The sequence below is a fragment of the Papio anubis genome, chromosome 4, assembly GCF_008728515.1.
Source record: "Papio anubis isolate 15944 chromosome 4, Panubis1.0, whole genome shotgun sequence".
Classification (NCBI taxonomy): Eukaryota; Metazoa; Chordata; class Mammalia; order Primates; family Cercopithecidae; genus Papio; species Papio anubis.
In genome coordinates this window covers 74371271-74396797 of record NC_044979.1, presented here as the reverse complement: position 1 = coordinate 74396797, position 25527 = coordinate 74371271, and the positions used below count along the sequence as shown (strand labels likewise).

The 25527-nt window shown below is 38.7% G+C and overlaps 2 protein-coding genes across 4 annotated transcripts in view; both read left to right on the top strand.

Moving 5' to 3' along the window:
* The window catches only part of PON2 (paraoxonase 2), a 30140-nt gene extending 20725 nt beyond the window's left edge, over window positions 1-9415 (top strand). The window contains exons 4-9 of one of the 2 annotated variants that reach the window (XM_021936012.2): window positions 1813-1978; window positions 2546-2636; window positions 4178-4378; window positions 7234-7315; window positions 8049-8177; window positions 8801-9415. In XM_021936012.2, the coding sequence (XP_021791704.1) occupies window positions 1813-1978; window positions 2546-2636; window positions 4178-4378; window positions 7234-7315; window positions 8049-8177; window positions 8801-8959 (828 nt within the window). In that variant the 3' untranslated portion in view covers window positions 8960-9415. Of the gene's footprint in view, window positions 1-1812; window positions 1979-2509; window positions 2637-4177; window positions 4379-7233; window positions 7316-8048; window positions 8178-8800 lie in introns of both variants that reach the window. The other variant, XM_003896302.4, reaches the window with a different exon arrangement.
* Window positions 9416-17848: 8433 nt separating this feature from the next.
* Window positions 17849-25527, top strand: part of PON3 (paraoxonase 3) — a 31868-nt gene continuing 24189 nt past the window's right edge. Inside the window, exons 1-2 of one of the 2 annotated variants that reach the window (XM_003896304.5) lie at window positions 17849-17971; window positions 19533-19603. In XM_003896304.5, coding sequence (XP_003896353.1) covers window positions 17898-17971; window positions 19533-19603 — 145 coding nt within the window. In that variant the 5' untranslated portion in view covers window positions 17849-17897. Of the gene's footprint in view, window positions 17972-19510; window positions 19604-25527 lie in introns of both variants that reach the window. The other variant, XM_009203378.3, reaches the window with a different exon arrangement.

The window sequence follows — 25527 nt, the reverse complement described above, 5'->3', positions numbered from 1 at the left end:
TCATTCTTCTTCCTAGCATTTTAGCTCGTCTAACCCAAGGTATTTTACAGTTATGGGTTGTGGGTCACCTCAAACTAATGTCATACTTCATGAAGAATTGGATGACATAGAATAAAATATAAAAAATGTAAACAATATGAGTGTACTTAACACCACTGAACTGTACACTTAAAAATGGTGAAAGTGATGAATGTTATATGTATTTTATCACAATTAAAAATAAATTTTTAAAAAGAGAAAAAATACTTAAATAATAAGGAGTGCTAACATAACCATGACTAGTTATCACCATCTGATAGTGCTTCCTTTGCATGTAAATCATGCTCTTGTTTTGGGGACATTCATAAAGAATAGAGATTATTAAGAACTGAAGTGGCACTGCCATGTAACAATAGCATAATTCCAGTTTGTTCTACTTACCAGGCCTGCCCTCCATGAACGTATACAATTGTAGATAATCTTTTTTAATTGGAGAGATTTCTTCTTATGTCCAATTTTATACAGAAAGTGAGACTTTTTTATTGTGTCCCTAATTATGTGTAAATATGACTGCATTGAATTAGTAAACTGAATAAGGTAGTGCATTCACATAAAATTTAACATCACCAAGAAGGCTTTACCTTAAGAATGTAATGATGAATCACCATTTTAGATAGACTGATAGGTAATTTATTAACTGATTTAAAAGAGAAAAGACCTAGATCATCTTAGTGAGTACCAAAAAAGCATTTAATAAAATTCAATACTCATTCCTAAAGTTCCAAGCAAACTAGAAAGAGAAGGAAAATTCCCACAAAACTACAGCAAACATCATTCTTGATGGTGAAGCATTAGCTGCATTTGCATTAATGTTCAGGACAGGAAGAAAATACCCAACAATACCATAACCATCAGTAATCTACTAGAGTTCTTAGTAATTCAGTAAAACAAGAAAAAGAATGTGAGATAGAAAAAAAAAAAAGACAAAACTGTCATTAGAGACAGTAGGGACTGGCTCAGTTGCCCAGGCTGGTGTGCAGCAGTGCAATCATAGCTCACTGCAGCCTGAACTCCTAAAATCCTGTGCTTGAGAGGTCCTTCTACCTCAGCCTCCTGAGTAGCTGGGATTACAGTGTTCACCCCAACACTTAGCTAATTTTTTTTTTCTTTTTTTTTTTTTTTTTGTAGAGACAGGGTCTTGCTATGTTGCCCAGGCTGGTCTCTAACTCCTGGCCTCAAGCAGTCCTCCCACGTCAGCCTCCCAAAGTGCTGGGATTATAGGCATGAGCCACCAGGCCTGACCTAAAGCTGTAGTAATTTAGAAAGTGTTATATTGGCACAGGAATAGACATGAGACATTAAAAGAACAAAACAGAGAGTCCCTAAACAGACCAATGTGTAAATGTCAGAGATCCAGCACATGATAAAGGTGACATTTTGAATGAGTGGGAGAAGGATGGGCTATATGCCAGGCACTGTTCCAGGCACTGGGATCTAGCAGTGAACAAACTTTCCACAGTCAGTATGTAGATATCACTTTTCTCCACCCTCAGCTCTCCCTGGAATCACCTAGTCCACCAACCTTCTGATTACCCTATGAAGAGAATAAATCCCTGATTTTCTGTATCAACTAAACAAAATCAGTTATTTTCAGGCTTTCAGTGTTCCACCTCCCCGTTATTATTTTTTCTATTTTCTCTGTTTTTTGAGTTTTTGTGGCTTTATGCCACTACTTTAACCACAATCTCTATTTATCCTTCATGTACAGTTCCCATGTTAGTCCATAAAATTACTTAAGCTTTTGTATTTAACATTTTTCACTGTTTTGGAAAGGGTCTAAAATTCCCAGGACTCCACAGCTTTGCACCAGATAAGCCTGGAGGAATACTAATGATGGATTTAAAAGAAGAAAAACCGAGGGCACGGGAATTAAGAATCAGCCGTGGGTTTGATTTGGCCTCATTCAATCCACATGGCATCAGCACTTTCATAGACAACGGTAAGAGCCAATGAGCTACCAATGTTCAGTAATGTGTGATAGTTCACAAATGACTGTGAAAATAGATTCGAATCATATTTATAGGAAGAGAAGAACAATTAACTCATGAATGATTTCTGTATTCTTCATTGCAAAGAAGTTGTTCATTTGCCTCTTCAGCTGGCAGTAAGTTATGCTACATTTTGAAATTTCTAACAGGTAACATCTGAAAGAATGTTTATATGTCATAATCTTTTCATATATCTATGATCATTGCATTTAAAAAAGAACTGTATTTTTGAATTAAACTAGAAACAGATTATGCATGAATTCTGTATATGGAGTAGGAAACACTTTCTTAAAGGTCAGGGAACCAATGATCAGAAATAACACCAGACAGACAGCAATAGGAAAGACAGAGAATGATCTGTTAGGTCGTCCAACAGCTTATACATTCAACCTTTCCTTGCCTGTGGTATTTAAATGTCAGTGTCTGCCCAGAGGTCCCGTGGTTATGTCTTGTAAATTAACTCTGTTCTTTCAATTCTTTAGATGACACAGTTTATCTCTTTGTTGTAAACCACCCAGAATTCAAGAATACAGTGGAAATTTTTAAATTTGAAGAAGCAGAAAATTCTCTGTTGCATCTGAAAACAGTCAAACATGAGCTTCTTCCAAGGTATTTTCTCATTTTGTTCCTTCTCTAATTTATCCCCAGCATTTTCAAACAATCCCCATGGTGGGTTGTCCTGCCATCTTTTATAAGTGCCAGTGTATATATTAGCTAATATGTAAGAGCTAAAGAGCTTATATTTCTTTATTTATATATGTGTGTGTATATAGTTTCCTTATAAACCAGGGCGAGCCCGGCATATGAAAGTTGATGTCACTCATTATACTATTCACTGTTCTATGCTAACTCCTTTGAGAAATAATGAAGTGCCTGACTACAGGGTGATACTCTGCAGGCCCATCTTGAGGGTAGAAGGCAAACCCTAACATTTTTTCCTGCTGTCACCCTCCATCTTAGATGACTTGTCACGCAGATGAGTGTCTTGCCAAGGAAGAGTGGCCTCTTTTTTATTGGGTTTGTATGCTTTGCATGGGACTTTATACCAATTGCTTTCATAGGGTTAGCGGTGGTTGCATGCTAGTAATCCCATAGAATTAGGGCCACTCAAGTTGAGAGTGGGTCATTACACTTCAAGAACATAAAGCTGGTTGAAAATGTGGCTAAAAGAGAATCATGTGTACCCCTACTCCCAGTTCAGTGTATATTAGCCTACGGCTTCTTTTACTTTAAACTCGATGAATATTTTTAATTTCTAATGAAATTAAAAATATTGCCTATCTAGGGCCTATCTATGCCTATCTAGGGCATAAGCATGTAACTTCCAATCATTCCTTCCAAAAATGCACTTGATAAAAAAAAATAGGAGCATACATACCATCCAAGCATTATAGTGCTCTTTTAGAAAAAGGAGACCTACCTTCCCCATAGCTCTGTATTTTTCATTTAGCAAAGAATAAAGCAGCTCTTTCAGAAATTTTTGCATAGAGTAATTGGAATTTAAATTTAATAAAACCCTCGCCTAACTGGTCTTAAAAATGAAATTGTTTTTAGCATATAAATCTCTCACCTGAAGCATTGTACTATGGCAATTTCATCATCCATCTCTCTGCAGGTGTTTATTGAGTGCCTATTCATTCTCGGCATGTCAGCTTTGTGAGGCAGGTAGAAATTGAACAGTCAACCTTAGTTTGACTAATAACTAAGCAAGGGAAATTAGAAAAATCCAGGAACTGAGTGAATGGAAGCTAGGTAAAGGTTACTGACTGCCTAACCAGCTCATCAGCCAATCAGGCTGTCTCCAGCTCTGTACTGTGGACAGCTCTGTCCTTACATGTAATTGTTAAACTCTACATTTCTTGCTGTCAAAAAACATGCCTTGATGGCACTAAGTTCCCTCTTCTTTTATAGTAATCCTGCCATAATTGCTAAATGACTTGTGTTCAGATTACCTGGTACCATACAAAATTGTTCTCTGGCAACAATATTATAGTATATTGTATATGAATATATTCATGTGATTTCAGTTCATCTTTTCCTCTTACCAAAAATTTAAAGCACATGTTGTGTAAATCATATGAGTACTTAATATTTAATATGGAGACTAACAGGCCTTTTATTTCCTCTCACATGCTATTTTTCTTTTTCAGTGTGAATGACATCACAGCTGTTGGACCGGCACATTTCTATGCCACAAATGACCACTACTTCTCTGATCCTTTCTTAAAGTATTTAGAAACATACTTGAACTTACACTGGGCAAATGTTGTTTACTACAGTCCCAATGAAGTTAAAGTGGTAGCAGAAGGATTTGATTCAGCAAATGGAATCAATATTTCACCTGATAATAAGTATGGCCCCTTATAGAATATCTTCATTTTTCTTCAGTTGTGGTGCTGGCCAAATTCTTTACCTTGCTTTCTTTGTCAATGTGAAAATAGTTTTCTTGACATTTATGGTGTATTATACATATAATATGTAGATACACTATATATATAATTATGTATATTTTGTATATATATTTACATATAATATATGCTTAGTCACATTTATATGCAAATATAATACCATATATGTAAGTATACTATATAATACAATAATATATGTGTATTTACATGTAATATATAAAGTTTGGAATACATCATTGTCAAATTTAATTTTATAAATATAAATTTTAAAGTGTGATCATACTGATGCATACATATCGAAGTATCAGGTATTTCCTTTCAAATAAATGTGTTATTATTTTTGTTGGCTATATATTCCATTATATATATATTATTCCATTATAAGGATGATCTTAAACTAATTTAACCAATTCTCTATTGATGGATATGTGTATGGGGTTGGGGAGTTCTACATAAAAAAGTTGTATACTTCTTATGTACCATGGAAGTTTAAACAGGTATTTTTTTTTTTAAAGAAAAAGTCCCTAAGATAGGGTTTTCTTTTTTTGGAGATGGAGTCTCACTCCATTGCCCAGGCTGGAGTGCAATAGCGTGATCTCAGCTCACCGCAACCTCCGCCTCCTGGGTTCAAGTGATCCTCCTGCCTCAGCCTCCCGAGTAGCTGGGATTACAGGCATGCGCCACCATGCCTGGATAATTTTGTATTTTTAGTAGAGATGGGGTTTCTCCATGTTGGTCAGGCTAGTCTCCTAGTCTCGAACCTCCGACCTCAGGTGATCTGCCAACCTCAGCCTCCCAAAGTGCTGGGATTACAGGCATAAGCCACCGCACCCAGCCCTAAGAGAGTATTAAAACATAATGGTTAAACTCGCAGATTTTTGACTCATACAGGCTTGGGTTCAAATCCCACCGAAGGCACTGGCTAAATGGTTCTATGAGCTAATTTTCTGTAGAACAGACCCCTAGAAATAGAACGATTTTCTCAAAGAGTGTGATTCTTTTAAATGTTAACTTTAATAGATATTGCCAAATTGTCCTCCAAAATTATCTCATTATTTTTATATGCGCAACCACAACCTATAAGAGAAGATATTAAATTCTTTATTAGCTTTCTTATCTACTGCCTCAGCACACTGAAAAATTTAAACTACTACAAATACAACATAAAATAAATTTGGCACTCCTTGACAACTAAATGCCCTTATTTTTGTGATCCAGTTTCTCCTCCTTTCTTGTTGACTATAGAAAAAGAATGTGGAATCATTTAATTTAAATTGTCTCTAACTGACCTGATCCAACCTCTGCAGCCAAGTCTGTTTTTCACTCTTATATTTCCATTATGAGAGTCAAACTTTCCAGTCACCCAGTCTAACAAAAAAATAACAACAATGAAAAGGGGGATTCAGCTTTTACTCCTCTTTCACTATTCCTATCCAGCCTGTAGGCAGGTCCTGTTGGTTCTACCTGTGCCTCCTTCCTCTACCCCCAAACTCCTTTCCCTTTGAGACCTGCCTAGTTTAGGTTCTTATCTTCTCTGACTAGCATATGAGACTTTCTTCCAATTTGTTTTCTGTCTACTTGGATTTTTTGCACTCTTGCCAATTTTTTTCTTTCTATGTCTATCAGCCTTGAAGGGCTCCCCAAAGGGGGAACTCTGTCTTCCTCACCTTTGACCCCTCATGCCAGCACAGTGCCAGGCACAAAGCAAATGCTCAGGAATTGTGGAACAGAACTGACCATTTGTTGCCACTTTATTATTCTAAGATTTCAGTGGAATCCAATTGCTTTTCACATCAAGGCAGAGTAAAGGGTTGAACTTTCATAGGCCAGCTCCAACTTCCCTTTTTACTGTTTCCATGCTTTCTATGCTTTAGACAAAGAACTCATTGTTTTAAACATTCTTTCATCTTGTTGCTCCTGTGATTCTGCTCTTGTGCTTGCTTCTGCCTGGAAAGTGCCTCCTCCGTCCTCATCTCCTCAAATCTCGTCTCTCCTTACATAGCCACTGCAGATGCCCCTTCCTTGGTGAGCCTTTCTGTGTCCTCAGAAGTTAGCTATTTCTAGACCTGAACTATTTCTCATGCTTATTAGGTGTTTAATGTGTACAAACCAGTGAAATTGTTCCAACATACTATAAACTTTCTAGGAGAGAGGCTGTGTCTTCTTCATGTTTATATCTGCTACAACACTTGAGTTCATGGCTTTTTACACATGATAATTGCTCAATAGAACAGGTGCCATGAAACAATCAATTCAGTGAATAAAATTACCTCAAAATAGTCCATTAATTCACTCACCTTTGATGTAGACAGATTATTCTGAACTGATACTTATCTCTTACTCTTAAAATTCTCTATGTATTAATAAATATTTTATTGAATATTAAGGAATAATCACCATTTTAATAAGAGTTTCTTTACCATATATTTCTATATGTACATGATATTTAGAAGTGTCAAATTATATTGTGGAATGTAAAAGCTTTTCTTGTGAAGCCAAGCGTTTGTTTTATTGTCATTTCAGTGGCAAATACAGACTTCATATTCAAAATGATGTTCTATATTACTTTTCCTTACAAGCTTTTTGAAAAACAGTTTAATAATTTCAGATTGTTGTAGCACCACTGAATTGATTCTGAAAGCTTACTTTTTAAATAAAAATTGACCTTTATCAAGGATTCCTTGGGGGCCCATGATTGATTAACTTTTTGGCAGGTTATTAAGACTTACTCTTTCATACTGTATTAATGAAGCTTTATATTGGCATGGAGCTCTAACCAGTGTGTCCTTTCTGCAAAGGTATATCTATGTTGCTGACGTATTGGCTCATGAAATTCATGTTTTGGAAAAACACCCTAATATGAATTTAACTCAATTGAAGGTAAAATATTTATTTTTACCTATAGACAGTAATCTGTTGTGCTTTGCAATGACATGGTTTTTCTATAAGAGTACCACATGTAGAACAAAATATGGATGCCAGTGTAGCTATTCTGGGTTTTTAAATACTCCCTACAACTAGAGAAAGCTCCTGTTTCCAGCGATCACAAGGACTGACCATGATTACATGCAGCAGCAGGTTGAGAGTGATATTTGCATCAGATTTAGAGCCCATTCCATGAAGTATTGATGGCAGTGGAAGAATTCCAATAAGAATTTTCACAATTGAAAACTCTAATAGATGCATTCTCAAATGCAGATTTATGCACAGTGTCAGTTCTTTCAATAATAAATGAAGGTAGAAATTGGGTTCCACACCATTATTATTTTCTTCCTACTCAACAACACATATTTTAGGGTAAGAATTTCCTATCTTGCTTTGATAGAGTTCCTTGAGCTAACCGATCATTGTGCATCTTTTAAGGGAAAAAGGAGTTCAGTTTTTAAGAGACATTTTTAGAGAGACTGATTATCATCCTAACTTTCTTAGTTTCAGGGAAGAAGTGACTCAATACCAGTTTTTAATAAGTTCCTTTTAAGCAATATTGGTGTTAGAGGGTGGAAGCAGGGCGATGTGTAATTTCCTCACATGTATAGAGGCAGGAAGGTTACCTCTAAATTACTTAATCAAGTTTCTCATGTCATTTAGATATTGACAATTTCTCATTTGGAAGGTACTTGAGCTGGATACACTGGTGGATAATTTATCTATTGATCCTTCCTCGGGGGACATTTGGGTAGGCTGTCATCCTAATGGCCAGAAGCTCTTCGTGTATGACCCGAACAATCCTCCCTCATCAGAGGTTTTTATATTTTTAGTTTTTCAACCTTAATTATTCAAGTCCTTTTGAACTAACAGTACAATAAATTGTCACAGGGATGATTTGTTTAGTTATTTTAAAGCAATAATAAACTTATGTTGTGGTTTTGTAATTGCTTTAAGCCGATAATTGACAGAATGTTACATTGTTCAAATACTTTAAGAAAGGTAATCTTTTGATGTATTAAATTATGGTGGAAACTAGTCAAAAGGCATTTTTATAAAGACATGTGCCCTTCTTGGGTGGTATACTGACAATTTTTAAAATATCTGATTTATTGTCAGCTCACCACATGATGTGATATTTGTTCATGTTGAAGTAGTGTGAAAGTAGGCATATTAGTATGAAAGTATTTCTATTAAAGCTGAATTGCTATAATAACACTAAATCCTGTGTTGGCATGGAATAACTAGATGGTTTAAGAAAGTACTTTCTTTGAAGACTGGAGAAAGTACTTCAATTTAAACATTAAAAAATTGGTAACTGCTATTTTCAACAGCATGTCCCCTTAATCAGTGTGTCATTGTGGAAAACAGGGCTTATTGGTGATTGAGTGACATGCATGTACGGTGGTCTTATAGTAATACTTTGTATCCCCTGAATAGGTTCTCCGCATCCAGAACATTCTATCTGAGAAGCCTACAGTGACTACAGTTTATGCCAACAATGGTTCTGTTCTCCAAGGAAGTTCTGTAGCCTCAGTGTATGATGGGAAGTTGCTCATAGGCACTTTATACCACAGAGCCTTGTATTGTGAACTCTGAATTGTACTTTTGGCATGAAAGTGCAATAACTTAACAATTAATTGGTAGTTCTGAGGGAATTAGCAACATTGACCCAGAAATGTATGGCATGTGTAGTTAATTTTATTCCAATAAGGAACGGCCCTTTTAGTTCTTAGAGCACTTTTAACAAAAAAGAAAAATGAACAGGTTCTTTAAAATGCCAAGCAAGGGAGAGAAAAGAAAGCTGCTTTTGAATAAAGTGAATACATTTTGCACAAAATAAGCCTCACCTTTGCATTCTAACTGCCAGAACACGGATTCCACTGAAATAGAGTGAATTATATTTCCTTAAAATGTGAGTGACCTCAGTTCTGGCACTGTGACCACTATGGCTGTGTAGAACTACTGATAATAACGTATTCTGATGTTTTGTACTTACATCTTTGTTTACCATTAAAAAGTTGGAGTTATATTAAAGACTAACTAAAAATCCCAGTTTTGTCTGTGTTTAATTCTCAAGGCATATGCCTAGGAGAAATGGGAAAGCAGCTGCTTCCTTACGGAGTTTGGATAGTCAGGCATGGCCATATTAATTTCTCTTGTGGAAAGCCGAAAGTGAATGGACGCTTAATTTGACATAACAACAACAAAAATCAATGACATATTGCAACTCAAATTCCCAGTTCCTAAGGAGGCTTCCATCAGCTGTCTTCCTTAATGGGAGTCCACTTTAGATACAAAGAGGAAATAAGGGTTTGGACAGGAAGGTCATGCCACCTCCTCATTGAACAGAACTGTGAACTAAAGTCAGGAGAGATGAAGTCAGTTGTCCTTGACCACGTGGTTAAGCAGCAGCAATGCTAGGATCAGGGCTGCATGCCCAGCTCACAGAAGGAGAGTTTTTCTGCTCACTGTACCTCCTATAAAATCATCATGAGCCCTAGAGAGAGACTTTCATGTGTTTCTTTCCGTTGTAATTTATCAAAGTACTTCATTTCTCATACTTTTTCCCTATCATCATCATGAAAATATTTGTCAGTTAATTACGATATGCCAAACAATGCACTGAAAGTATTACATTTGTTATCTTATTTAATCCTAATTGCAGCTGTAAGTATTGATATTATATCACTTAACATTTCACAGATGTTCAGTCTATTTCTGATGTCAGAGCCTGTACCACTAACCACTACAGGATACTACTGCCATACAACGAACTAGTATTTTGTTACTCACTTTTTCCTAATGTACACAGTTTCTTCGTGTTTTGTAGATATCAGTTTGAGTTCTGCTTTTAGATGAATCATTTAATGGCTTTTAAATGTAAATTTCAGTAGTAGTCTTAAATTTGGCCTGTATCCATTTGGCCTGTGTTAATTAGGTAAATTATTTATATATTTACCTAGTTTGTTACATATTGTATTGGATTTATTTCATGCTAAAATAATTTTCTTTTTTGTTTACATTATCCATGGGAAAATGCTAAGTCACAGATGAATATAGCAAGATTAAATATTGCAGACCTAGGGATCCAAATGAAGAACTAGATGTTTTAGATTTTATGAGATTATATCAATGAATATCTAAAATGCTACATTTATAAAAAGTACTGGAATACAGTAGGCATAAAACAAAGTTGGTTTCTATTGCATTTATTACAAATTTTAGAATAAAACCATGTCCTTTGCAGCAACATGGATGCAGCTGGAGGTCATCCTAAGCAAATTAATGCAAGAACATAAAACCAAATATTGCATGTCCTCACTTTTAAGTGGGAGCTAAACATAGAATACACAGACAAAGATGGGAAAAACAGACACTGGGGACCACTAGACAGGAGGGAGAATGAGGCTATGGGCTGAAAAACTATTGGGTACTATGTTCATCACGGTTGACAGGACCATCCATATCCCAAACCTCAGCATCATGCAATATACCCAGGTAACAACTCTACACCTGTACTCTTTCACTACCCCCTCAAAAAATACTGGGGAGTACAATTTGCTGGATCACATGGTAGAAGTTGTTTAATTTTGAAGGAAACTGCCAAACTATTCCAAGTTACTACACTGTTTTGCATTTGCACCAAGCAGTGAATGAGAGTTCCTGTTACTCCACATCCTGGCCAGCATTTGGTGTTGTCAGTGTTTTAGATTATACTGTTATGAAGTGGTATCTCATTTTGATTTGCAATTCCCTGATGACATATAATGTTGAACATTATTATGCTCGTTTGCTATCTGTATGTCTTCTCTGATAAGCTGCCTGTTTGTACCATTGGCTCATTTTAAAATCTTTTTTTTATTGTTGTTTTCTTATGAAGTTTTAAGAGTGCTTTGAATATTTTGAATAACAATCCTTTGTTAGGTATGTCTTTTGCAAATATTTTCTCCCAGTCTGTTGCTTGTCTTCTCATTCTCTTGACAGTGTGTTCTGCAGAGGATATTTATTTTTAAAAGCAAAATCAGGGCACCTCTATAAGATAATATAGCCACTTCGAATGATACTACAGAATATTAGCATAGACATGTGCTCATAGTGTATTTTGAATAAAGCATGCAAGTATTTAAAAAATTTTTATTTGGACAAAAGTATATGTAAGTTAATAAGCACATGTATGGCCACCCATGGTGGCTCACGCCTGTAATCCCAGCACTTTGGGAGGCTGAGGTGGGCAGATCACCTGAGGTCAGGAGTTCGAGACTGGCCTGACCAACATGGAGAAACCCCGTCTCTACTAAAAATACAAAAATTAGCTGGGCATGGTGGTGCATGCCTGTAATCCCAGCTACTCGGGAGGCTGAGGCAGGAGAATCCGTTGAACCTGGGAGGCAGAGGTAGGTTTCGGTGAGCCAAGATAACACCACTGCACTCCAGTCCGGGCAACAAGAGCCAAACTCTGTCTCAAAAACAAAAACAAAAACAATTTATAAAAAGCACGTGTATTATCTATCTTAGAAATAAAAAAAAAAAAAGAATCTCTGATTTCTGACCTCTCTGGACCATGAGGAATTGTATCAAGGTTAGTATATTGTGCACTTATTTATGGTGCCCTCTCTCTGATCTTATACTGAGCTGAACAGTTGAAAACAACTGAAACTGTGATTGGGATATGACACCATGAGGCGAATATAGGTCTTACAGGTGTGAGTATGTGTTAATTATTTTTACTCCAAGATTCTGTTTAGTGACAGTAATTGTTTTTTACTTTTTACAAAACCTCAGCTCTTTTATAATGATGAAATGTGAACATGAATACTTAATACAAGGAGTAAGATTAAATATAAGCTATAATACAGTATTTTTTTCATGTTGCATATGGATTAATCCTTAACTGCAACTCATATAAAGCTGATTATTTTCTCTGGACTTTGATTTGCTCAGTTTGAATCCTATCTTGGAGTCACAGCCAATCTAGGCTAGTGAATATCTACTCTTCTCAGCAAAGCAATGAAAAAGTAACAGCTTAAAAGTAACCCACCACCACACCAGCCACTTCTACCTTTCTGTGACTACTTGTAGTTTTCATTACTCATGCTGCTTTCCAGGGAAGAATTTCTGGGTGTGAGAGAAGGAGCTGGGTGGGAGAATCCCAGTAGCATTCTCTCTTAGCTTTCTGCGCCTGCTTTTCAGCACTTTTCTTCTAGTGTATTTTAATTTTCATTCTCTTTTTATGAGTTAGGTACACTTTGAGATATTTAAGGAGATCTGTATTTATTTTTTTGTGAACTTTTTTTTTTTCCTTCAAGGATGTTGGCCTTGTTCTATGAATTTCTAGGAGTTCTTCATGTGTAAAGGAGGAAATTATTTTTCCAGTTCATAACTAAATCATCCATTATGCAATTCTTGATAGGGATTGAAAACACCAGGAAAGGATGTTTTCCATTAGAAGAGAAAGCAGTACAGATATTTTCAAACTTTTAAAATCATGGAACCTGGTTCTCCCATCACAGGTAGTATTGAGTGCAGAAGACATTATTCAGACCTTTCTTAAGAAAGGGCTAATGTAAAAAATACATTTATTACATGAATTGATTCAAGGCCTGAAAATGATGATTAGGATAAACATGACTTTTGTCACTCCACTTTAGAAAACTCTCCAGAGTTCTCTTATAATATAAAATGGAAACCACAACTTTAAATGGACTCTCTGAAGCTGGGCACAGTGGATCACACTTGTAATCCCAGCATTTTGGGAGACTGAGGCAGGAGGGTCACTTGAACCCAGGAGTTCATGACCAGCCCAGGCAACACAGCAAGACCCCCATCTCCATGTAAAAAAAAAAAAAAAAAAAAAAAAAAAACTTAAAAAAAATTACTACAGCGTTATATATAAGATATATGGTGATACTTGCTGTAGTCCCAGCTACATGAGAGACTGAGGTGGGAGGATCACATGAGCCTGGGAAGTAGAGGCTGCAGTGAGCCATGATCACACCACTGCACTCAAGCCTGGGTGGCAGAATGAGGCTATTTCTCTAAATTTTGTTTTTAAAATGAACTCCTTGATTTTCTATTAATATTGCTTCTGTTTCTTGGCCCCCATATCCATATAAACAGCCCTCTTTAACAGATTCTCCAAGCCTAGACACCTTTCTTCATTTCTCCCTCTCCCTCACCACCTCTTTGCTCATATCCAACCAACTGCCAGTCCCTCCACCTAAGCATTTCTCAAAACCATACAATTATAAGAACTTTGAGAAACAATCTCCTCACCTTTTCCAGTCACCCTCACATATCTCACCCAGAAAGGCCTCCAATTATCTCCCAGCCTCCAGGAAAGGTAAGTGCTCCACCTGCTCCATAATCCACTCTCATCATTGTGGAGCAATGTTTCTAAAACACCTGCCAAAACATGTTACTTGCAGTGGCTTCCCAATGCCCCTTAGAACATAATTCAAGTTTCTTAACTTGGCCTACAATCTCCCTTCCTCTCCAGATTCAATTCTCACCATCTTCCTCCCAATCATTTAAGCTCAGTGATTCTGAAAGCATGGTCCCTGTGTCAGCAGCATCAGCATCACCTGCAAACTTGTTAGACATGCAAATTCTCAAGCCCCACCCCAAATCTAACAAATCTGATACTCTGGGTCTAGGACTCAGCAATCTCTCTTCTCAGGAGCCCTCCAGGTGATTCTTAGGCCTGCTGAAGTTTGAGAACCGCTGCTCTATCTGTACTGGACTATTTCTGTTCCAATTCCCCTACTTGCCGATGCCCTGACCTCTTTCTGTGAACCTCACCACCCTGTCTCCACTTAATTAACTCTTCCTGGTCATACAATCTGATAAGTTCATGTTCAATCAAGTAATGTAATATGCTGAATCTACCTTGAGGTGTGTTCCAAACTAGAGTTACTGAGGGACTACCAGATATTGATGAAAAATCCTCTGAAGACACTTAAAGTGGAAGATAAATCTGGAAAGAACCTTCCTGGCAAAGTGTGCCCCTCAAGGATTCCCCCCATTCACTTGGTGCTTATATAGTGAAATGTGAGCCTGCTGGTACCCTGGTGCTCCTCCTGCTAAATACACTCAGCTCAGATGACTCCTAGCACACCACAGGCTGCACCTGAAGTCCTGATTGGGGGCACCTTCCCCATGGTGGGTTGCAGGAAGTCACCAAACAAGGTATCAGACTTTCACTACCTGACTTCATTATCAAGTGCATCTTCAGAATGAAATTAAGAATTTTATTTAAATTCAGAGATACCTAAATATGTAATAAATAAGTACAAATTTAAAATAATAAATTTTCTAAATAATAGAAGTCACTTCTTAATACAAATCTCTGGTCCTCTAGCTTTTCTCTCTCCTGAGCAGCACAAGACACATTAATGACATGTAGTTGTACCCAGGTTTTAAACAGTGGTTTCTATGGCTTAGGACAATGTTTTCTAGTGTTCTAAAATCCATATCCTCTTTTTAAAAAACAGCTTTATTGCGATATAATCGTAATCTCTTTTGATTTGTTGCTCTTCTTCTCTATCACCACCTCTTTTTCTCGGCAAGATTCACTGATACAAACAATCTTTTTAAATTAAAAATGTAGTGATTGTAAACATGATCAAGATATAAAGTTTGAAAATTTTAAACATCACAGAGGGTCATACAGTAAAAGCAAAGTCTCCTTCCATACTCACTGACCTCCCCACTCTCCATGACCCCAATCTTCTGCTCTCAAAGTAACTACTCTTCAGTTTATGTCTAGATTGTTTACATATATATATACACACACACACACACATATATGTGTATAATATGTAATTTCCCTAATTTTATACCTTAGGATTATACCACATGTATATTCTGTATCCCCCTTAATGGCATTTTGATTATCAGTGGTGTTGGGCTCCCTAGATCTACATACAGTATTGTGTTACTTACTGTTTAAACGTATAGCATTGAATTTGGTCTACATTAGCTCTTTGAAAGCCCCACTATACATGTAAGGAAAGAAGGGTCCAGAGGTGGTGATGGGTGATTTCAAAAGATTAAAGAGCCAACTACAAATGGAATTGGATCTTGAATTGAGGCCTTTTGAATTTATCTGTCCTGCTCTTTGAAAGTCAACAAACCTCTTTTACAATACTGATGTACCTGTGGCCTCTTGACCAAGTCAATTTGCTAATTGGCCTGTTGCTAAGAGCAGATTTAGATGGTGATGCTTGATACAGTGGCCTCCAAAGTTTGGAATTCTTTAATGCTAATTTACCATGCTGGGGATTTGAATTACTGATTATGGTATTCAAATAAAAACTAACCACCTCTAGGGTTTAAAGTTAATGTACACACACACACACACACACACACACACAGACTCCTCTGCCTAAAGTGAAGAATTTTTAAACAACTTACAGCTAACACAGAACTTCAATCAATTGCCCAAGAATATGCTTCTTTCTTTAGCCCTGTCTTCATGCTATGCTGCAAACACAGTGATAAGGAACATGAGCTCTAGAGTCACCTGATCTGAGTCCACATGGAGGCACTGACACTTCTTAGTTATGTAACCTTAAGTGAATTATTACTTTACCTCTCTAAGCCTCACTTTCCTTCTTTTTAGTCCCATCAAACTTGCAGCAAGCAATTCACTTTACTTCTTTGAAGGTAAGGTTAATAAGAAGTAATGTGACAAGGCATGCATGTGCTGAGTGAAATAATAATGTGACTATTATTTCATTATCCACTCCATTTATTTTTTATTCTTCTAATTTTTCTTTCTCCCAAGTCCATATTTTACATCCATCCATCTAATCATATCTGTTGAGCCATTATTAAGCACAAAGTTCTATGGATGGCACAGGAAAACCCAGCCATCAATGGGATGGAGTCCTTCCCACAGGAGCCTACAATCTCAAGCAAAGTTCAGAATTAATTAGTGGTTAATCTTTACTGACTTCATAAAATGTATCAAGCACAGTGCAGAGCACTTGACACTCATTATCACATTTAATTTTAAGCTACCTGTGAGGTGGACGCTCTTTTACAGAAGAGGAATCTGTAGCTTAATAAAGCTGAGTACCTTATCTAAGCTGGATCCAAACTCAGGCAGCCTGACTCCCAAACCCTGCATGCACGTCTACACCACAGCCCAGGCCCCTCAGCTCTGTGTGCCTTCCTAACTTCGATTCCTCCTCTGCTTGCACTCTTTTAACATTAGTCATCTTAACAAGAACTCTTATCTATACAATTCAAGACGTTACACTGTGCTTTTAATACAACCCTTCTTCCATAGCTTTTCTAGAGGCAGCATGGTAGAGGCAGCTCAGTTAAGGGCCCAGATTTTGGAGTCTGCTGCTTGATAGCTGTGTGACCTACAGCAAGCCACATAAGCGCTCTGTGCTGCAGGTCTCACCTGTAAAACTGGGTTAAGGCTACCCACACCCCAGAGATTGTGTTGATAATTAAATGTGTTAACATAGGTAAAGGTGTCAGCACAGGCAAAGCACACAGTCAGTACTGCATAAGTGGTGGGCTTCATTATTCATCCTGTAATTATGTATTCACAGTAGAATCATGTATCCCGTAGGTCAGGGACCACCTTTTCTTTTTTTAATACCCCCAGGATGGGCAAATCTTGCTCTCTCAACAAATAGTGTACTCAGTGGAACCTAACGGAACTAATGTTTCTTTCTGTCCGTAAATAAAAATAGATCATGGTTGAAGATGCTACTTTGCCCGAAATGCTTCTTGTCTTCCCCCATCTTCAGTTCCTCCCCCTCCAACCTGGTCTTCATCAGGAGAGGGGAAAGAGCATTTCTTGCCTGGCAGGAACTCAAGACCTAGAAGAAAGAGGTCCTACCCTGCCAAGGAAACGACCTTCCCCTTCATCGCCTCTGCTCCTCTTCCCGTTTCCTGTGTCTTTTCCTTCTTTTCTCCTGGTGTTTCCTTCTCCGGTTAACTCTGGGGGCAGACACAGATATTCACAAGTCCGTCTGGGCAGCACACTCCGAGGTAGGGCACGAAGGTCAGGAGACAGGTTCCCGTGCCCCAAATCTTGGAGAAGATGAGTTAAAGCTCTTCGCTTCGATTACCTTCGCCCTTCCCGTGTCTCGGGAGCAATTCAGCATCACCTCACGTCTTGCCTTGCAGAAGTCCGGAATTCCAGTCCTGAACTGGAGCTCCCCCTTCCCGGCCCCTCCGGTTTCCCTCTCAGGCCATCTGAGGAACTGAGTTAGGATTTAGCGGGTTTTAGGAGCAAACTCCCTCCACGACTTGGTCCTGGGCTTCCTCTCCGTTGAGTCTTGACCTTCGCCCAAAAAACAAGGACTCGTGCACGTGAAGCTGGCCTTGAACCCGGGCTGCGGGGCTGGGCGGGACTCGTCGGCGCCCTGCTGCCGCACCTGGGCCGCTTACCAGAGTGGGAGGCGCGGGCGGGAGGGGCCGAGCCGGCCCCAATCCGTAGGCTAGGCAGGAACCGCCCGCCGCGCCTCCGGGAGCTCTCGGCGCTGCGCGTCGCCTCTGGGCACCCGAGACCATGGGGAAGCTGGTGGCGCTGGTCCTGCTGGGGGTCGGCCTGTCCTTAGTCGGGGAGATGTTCTCGGCGTTTAGGTGAGTGGCATCTTGACAGGGCGTCCTCGACTCTCTTTCTCTCCTCTTCCAAGTGAGGTCAGGGGCTGCCTGGCACCCCCTTCCTAGCGAGTAGGAAAGAGCAGCTTTGGAACCTCACTCCTCCATGGCACCCAGCAAACTGCCCCTTGAGACTCGCTTATGGGGAAAGTGAGCTACTTGCGTTTTCAAAGACTGCCCAGCCGACTTACTCCCATTTATTTTTTGAAGGTTATGACCCCCCTTTACTTTCTGAAGATCATGACCCCCTTTTACTTTCTGAACGTCATGACCCTTTTCCCAGCTCACCCTCAACATTCCGCTTGGGAAAAAAGGATGTCCATTGGAAACGCTGGACTGGGGAGAGGATCAGGCTACCAGTTGGATGTTTATGGCTGACTGAGACATTGCCCGGGTCTAGCTAACCACACAGAAGTACTGAGTTATGGAACCTATCCTAGATTTAAAGAACTGGCCAGATAGCAGGGCAAACCAGCTGAAACCTGCAGTTGGTAACTGGCATTTTGTAGGCATTTGACTTTTTGAAGTGGAAGATACAATGGTGGTAGCCAGCCTAGAAATGTCTCAGGAAAAGTCAATACTGGGCTAGAAAGAAGAATCTTTAAGTGGTAATGTACATTCATGAGTGGATCGAAAGCCTCTGCTTGCTTTCAGTTGTCTTTGAGTGTTTATGTATTTCTCTTAGTAGAAGCTGGCCTTCTCAGAGGATTATGTCTAGAATCTGTTGAGGTGCCTAATGCCTATTAGTAATACTTCCAGTTTGAGAGTTTTATTGTTACATTTGTTCCCAGTGCAACCGCATGGAGAATCATAAAATAATAGTAATAATAATAAAGTAGATCTAAGGGGTATTTTTTAAATAAATGACTGTAAGGTAAGTATCAAGTCTTCCTGAATATACTTTAATACAAATTTTAAATTATCCCTGATATTAGAAGAATGTGGAAACATTCCATTTCACTCTGGAAACAAGAAAATTGTATTGAAAAATAAATTGGCCAATTGTTTAAATTGTGGTTGGTTTAATGAATTTACATACTTGAAAAGTAAGTCAGCATAAAATTTAAAAATTAAAGCAAAAGTGACAGAGTTTGACTATTAGCACACCCTGTTGAATTTTGGGAAAGCAGTTTGGAAGGAGAAGTTCAAAGGGCAAGACTGTAGGGGATTAAGTGCAGATTTATAACAGACGATACTTTAGAAAATTAAGTAGGACTATTTTGTGCATTTAAATTAGTGATATTGTTCAATTACTCATACTATTAAATAGTGTCTTTTATTTGGGCAGCAGAATGTTTTCCATGTAGAATCATATTATAGTTTTTCAGCAATAACTAGTAAGGTTAGCTGATATAGGTAAAATACCCATATAATGTCTACATTATGTAAATAAACATAAAAGGAGGTACCTACTTAATTGTTATATCATTCATAAATTATGATAAAGATAGTTAACCAACACGAAGATGATTGAAGTCCACATTTAAACGTACATTTTGAACGCTGTGCCTTGATTTCCAGGATTGGGTTTTATCTTCTACAGAGAAAGGATGAGTGCCTCTCGAGAAGTGGAGCCAGTAGAACCTGAAAACTGCCGCCTTATTGAGGAACTTGGTATGTATGTGACAGTACCAAGAGGAGCCAGCACAGCTTCTTTGTCTCCATCCACCTGACTGAGCCGTACCAGCTCATTTAATTACCTGTCACTACTTAAGCCCTCCCAGTGGGACATCTGCCCCGTCCACTCTGCCTCATGCAAGGTCTTTAGGGGTGTCCTAAATGACATCCTTTGTGGCTTTTTCTCAGCACATTTCCTTACTGACATCTCTCCACATTACCTAAAGAATGTCATTGACCACACCCTGGTTTTCCCCTCACTGAATGCTTCTCCTTTCCTGTCTGTGATATTTCACTCTTCTCCTTGTCCTCTGTTACCTTCTTTTTTTTTTCTTCCTTCCTTCCTTCTTTCCTTCCTCCCTCCCTTTCCTTGTTGTCATTCCTGGCTTCAAGTGTTATTTTTTTCAAAATTTATCTACAAGTACCAAGAGTAATATGACTTAGCCCTTTCCCTCAAGAACCTCAGACCCGGCTGGCACAGTGGCTCACACCTATAATCCCAGCACTTAGGAGTCCGGGGGGGCGGGTCATGAGGTCAGGAGATTGAGACCATCCTGGCCAACATGGTGAAACCCCATCTCTACTAAAAATACAACAATTAACCGGGCATGGTGGCGGTGGGTGCGTGTCGTCCCAGCTACTCGGAAGGCTGAGGCAGGAGAATCACTTGAACCAGGGAGTCATCGGAGGTTGCAGTGAGCCGAGATCGCGCCACTGCACTCCAGCCTGGCGACAGAGCGAGACTTTGTCTTTAAAAAAAAAAAAAAAAAAGAAGGAACCTCACAGCCTACCTACCTTCTTTTAAAAAAATTCACCAAAATTCCACGGCCCAGTCCCTAACCTTACAAACTGCAGCCCTTCTTTTTTAGTCGGTTAAAGGGTAGCTCCATCTCAAACTCTCCCTAAGCTGAAATCTATTTTACATTTCTGTCCTTTTCTCTCTCATCCTCCCACCCACAACCAGCTCTACCTCTAGACATTTTCTGTGTATGGTACCCTCATTCTCAAAAGATTCAGTTCAAAATCCAGGAACCATTGTTCCCCGCTTGTCCCTCATGCTTCTATGTGAGACATGGGCTAATCTCACCTACTAGCTAATGCCACAGCTGCTTATTTGGGCTCCACACCTCCAATTCTTCCTGACATTGCTAACAGAAAAATAAAATAAAACCAGGCTAGATTGTGTTCCCTGTTCTGAGAATATGTTCTTTCACTTTCTCACCTTTGCTTATGAAATTCTCTCCAAAATTACTTATTCCTCCGTCTCTGCTTGCTGAAATCAGCTGCTGAATTCTCACTGCACGCTGAAGCTCCGATTCACTTATGACACCTGCCACATGCCTTATATTATAGCTGGCAGTGTTCTCTCTTTCACTATCAGATTGTAAACTCCCTAGGGCCAAGGACTGTGACTTATTTATTAGAATGTGATGGGATAGCTTATTTTGGGATATGATTTTCTATTTTATTGCTATATTAAAAAATACAGAAAAAGTGCCCTTTTAATTTGAGTTTTCTGCCTTTTTTGCCTCTCGATTTCTAAAAAATAAAGTAATCTGAACCTTGCACTCCCTAGTCTTAGAGGTGGTTTGTGCTAGCAGCTGGAAAGCAGAAGAAACCAAAGAAACTCCCTTTCCTGAATTGTTTTTAAGAACCTGAACCCCTTCAAGGGATTCTGATGGAGAAGGGATATGAATATGTGGATATCTTTGAATAATGGGGACCCTTACCCCACTGGCTGACAGCATTCTGGGAGAGGAGCAGGACCTCAGAAGGAATGGTTGCAAGGTATCTTTAGGGATGCTGGACCCTGTGTTCCAGCTAAGGTAAAGACCTTGTGTCAATGTATGACATGGAAGTAGCAGAATTGTCTAAATAAAAGGGACCAGTAACTGGCAATGAATAATTCGATGATACATAGTATAGAATGAATGCCAGATGGCCTTTCCAAAACATTCTGCTTAGGTTTAGAACCTACCACCTAAAATGATTTCATAACCCTAACAGAGAAACCCAGTAATGACTCAGATTGGATTTTCCATCAACTTAGCGGAATGGGGTATCAGAGTGATTTATTTAATTTTAAAAATAAGAAAATGTGACATTTACTCATTTGTTTACTGTTTTGTGGTGTAGTAGTATTCATATTCACTATACAAATAACTCTCAAAATATATAAGCCTGCAAATAATTAAGAGGTGTAATTAGATTAGATGATTGGTAAGGTCTAGTCTGACTCTTGAATTGTATCACTCAACTAGATTTGAGAAGGTAAAATTAGAGTTAATATTGTAAGTCTTAGGTCAATGTTCTGATTTTCCAAATATTTTGAAGAAAATGACTTAGTTGGAAGCAGGCTGGGAGCAGAAGAAAAAAATGCCATGTTACTTCTCATGTCTATTGGCATATGTTTGGTGAACTAAACAAGTTAGAATGATGATGGGTCATGCGTCAGTAGGACAATACTGGTATATATCTTTTGAAAAAGCTGCTTTATCAAAGGCTTGGTGACTATGAGCAGCCTGTTGAGTCCTTTACAAACATCTACATCATCCTCATAACCAATTTGTAAAGTGGATGCTGCTATCTATGCTTTGCAGATTAGGAAATTGACATACAGAAGAATTAAGTTGTTTGCTCAATGGTCTGGAACTAGGGGGTGATGGGCTTAGCTTATGAGCCAAGACCATTTCCTTCTATGCCTTTGTACTCTCTGTTGTGTAACACCACCTTTCTTATCTACTGACAACACATTTTTTATTATGGAAGCTTCAGGAAAGTATTACAACAGCAGGAAAACAGAAAATCTGAGATGCGAACAGCTGAAATATTACTAGGTATAGGTTAATCAAAACAAGGCAGGCTAGATATTTAAATTAAGATAACTGATAAGATAATACTTACAAGTCACAACTAGTTGAAGAGTAGAGGCTTTATAAAGCCATGAAAAGCTGCTGAAGGATTTTAGGTAGGGTATAGTAGGTTGTAACAGAGCTGGAGAAAAATTCTTATTTGTATTTTCAAGACCCAGATTTTTGAGGTTTATTTTATTGGTGGAAGAAACTCTTATTTTGTTTTTCTTCCCCAGTATTTTTTTCTGGGCAGAAAAGTTGAAAGATGAAATATCTTTCTCCGGAAATCATATCTCATAGATCTTTTTGTATTACGTTCATCTTTTTCTCCAAGGCTTTGAGGGTCAAGGATTGTTTTAACCAGGATGTTATCTGGCTGCCCTTGGCATCTAATCAAAGCTGCACTTGAAATATGAATACTTCAGTAGGGCTTTCACTGGACAGGATTATTGAGTAGATGGCCTGTGTATTTAATACCTACCTGCCTTCCCTTCCACTTCTTTCCATTCTATAGCTTCCCATGTCTCCAAGATATGCTTCTACACCATAGTAGGTTCCATGTGTTTTCTTAACTGACTATCAGAAACTTCTCTCCAAGATGTGAAGTGACGATAATAAAATTACCTGATAGTAATGTTTTGATGTGACCCTTTATCAGAGTGCCTGTAGGGGATGACTGGAGAAATGAAGAAAAGAGTAAAGAAATGAAGTTATGCCAAGTAGTAGTAGGGCTGACAGGCTAAGAAGCAGTAGGCACCTATTCATAAGTCTGATTTTAGACTTAGCACTGGGGTTTTAATGATAGTTGTGCATAGACTAATAAGTGTGTGGGAAAGTCTCAGAGGAAGGTATCCTGGAGGCTTTTGCTCCCACAGGTGCCATTGTTGCTGAGATGCATGGGGCCTGTCATGCAGGCACAGTGTAGGTGGGAAGAAGGGGTGGTGACACTGTGCAATCTTGTGTGGTAATTCTTTTCCACTGCTGAGTGCAAAGCACCAGCTTTCCCATGCTCCGGATGGAGCAAGTAAATTAAGACAGGCACAACACGTCTGAAAACTGCCCACTCTGTTTTAGGTGAGTTATTGAAGTAGGTTTATGCTGTCAGAGGAGACATGTAAAATTGTGTTTGGAAGAGAAGAGGAACCAAACACAATTCAGGATATCTTGGACTCAGAAATCATCACCCACTTTTCGATAGTTTAACCTCAATACATGACAAAGTTCAAAAAACAAAAAGTGTTTATTTCTTTTTTGAACCAGCCAGCTTTATTAAGAGCTTCTGCAGTGAAAAGGCAAGTATTATGTTGAGTATAAGGATACAACACTGAATAAAACCCAGTTCTTGCCTTCAGAAAGCAGACCATCTAGTAGGAACTTAACAAGTAAACAGAGGGGTGCAGCCCAGTATGAAAAAGATCATGGTAGACAGAGTCACAGATGACCATATTAATACATAAAATGGATGCTGAAACCAGGAAAGTTTGCATAGGTTGAGAAGGTGGCCCCAAACCTCCAGGAGCCTGTGGCCTTGGCCAAGTAGAGGTAAGGTTAGGATGGGAAAGGTCTGAGTGTTGCAAGGAGAAAGCAACATATGCACAGACATGCTGGTGAATGAGTCTGGCCCATTTCACAAACTACTCACAGGACAGTAGTAAGTACCACAGCACAGCTGCAATGTAGAGTAGAGAGTGGGGCCACAGTAACTGAGACTGGAGCCAAGATGTTTGGGATCTAGACCAAAGAGCTTGGTATTTATACTGTCAGCCCTAGTGGGCCTCTGGGAGGTTTTAAGCAGGGGATAACAAGGTCAACTTTAAATTTTAAAATATGACTTTCAGCAGTGCAGAGAATGGGTTCAGGGAAGCAAAGCTGAGTTATTGGGAAACTATTGTAGAAATCCAAGAGGAAGTCCTGGAGCTTGAATGACTGGTGATCAGCTGGATTTGGAAATTAAGGAAAAGGAACGCATCAAAGGTAACTCCAAGCTTCCTGCTCTAGGTGTTTGTGGAATGGAGGCACCATTTGTTGAAGTAGAAATATAGAAAATAGAGCAGATTCGAAGCAGAAACTTTCAGATCAGTTTGGGACCTGTGGAATATGAGAAATAAAAGACCCAGGTAGAAATGTCCAACATGCAGGTTCATACAAAGGTCTGGAACTTGGAAGAAAGCTTTGAGCTTGATTTAGAGATTGGGGATTCAAGAGCATCCAGGTGGAAACTGAAGCCATCTGCCACGACCCATGTGGGAGTAGAGTGCATCATGTGGGGACAATGGATGCTTTGCCATGAGAAAGAGCCATGGTCAGACAGAGCCTGGAAAATATCCACCTATAGGACAGAGAGGGGAATGAGATTAAGTTACAGGGAAACCAATAGGGGAGTGCAGAGAAGAAGGAGAAACACTAGAAAATAACCAACAAATATTCAATGCAATTTTTTAAATGACTTTATTCAGTTTGCTGTATTCTTCTGATGTCTATGTCATTTTGTGTGGAAATAGCTATCAAGGTACCATATGTAGGTAAATCTTGATTAACTGGAATACTTAGGAAATGGGAAGTTCTGGTTAATTTGATTTTCATATTTCTAGGTGGGGATTACTTTCAACCTTCAGTATACTGAATAAAATAAAATCTTTCTCAACTTCTAAGTGCCTATTGTTCACCATTTTATTGATTTCAGTTTGCATCTTCTTTGACTTTTCTGCAATTTTCTTTTTCATATTTTCCCCTATACTTCCCCCATTGCCTTTTGACACTCTAGTAACCCACTACTCTAGGTAACCATTTCCCTGCATGTTCCAATAACTATGACTGTGTAGCAAACCACCCCAAAACTTAGTGACTTAAAACAACCACCACTATTTTGCTCAATAATGTGCAATGTTGACAGGGCACAGTGTAGGCAGTCCACTCTGTTTCATTTACATCAGCTAGAATGACTCAAAGGCTGGAAACTAGAGTCATTTCTAGCTCCTATGGCCTGAGCTAAAGATAATGCTGACTCTCTTTCCACTTTGGGTGATTCCTCTGTACTCTTTCCTCTGTAGTTTTACAATAGCCAGACTT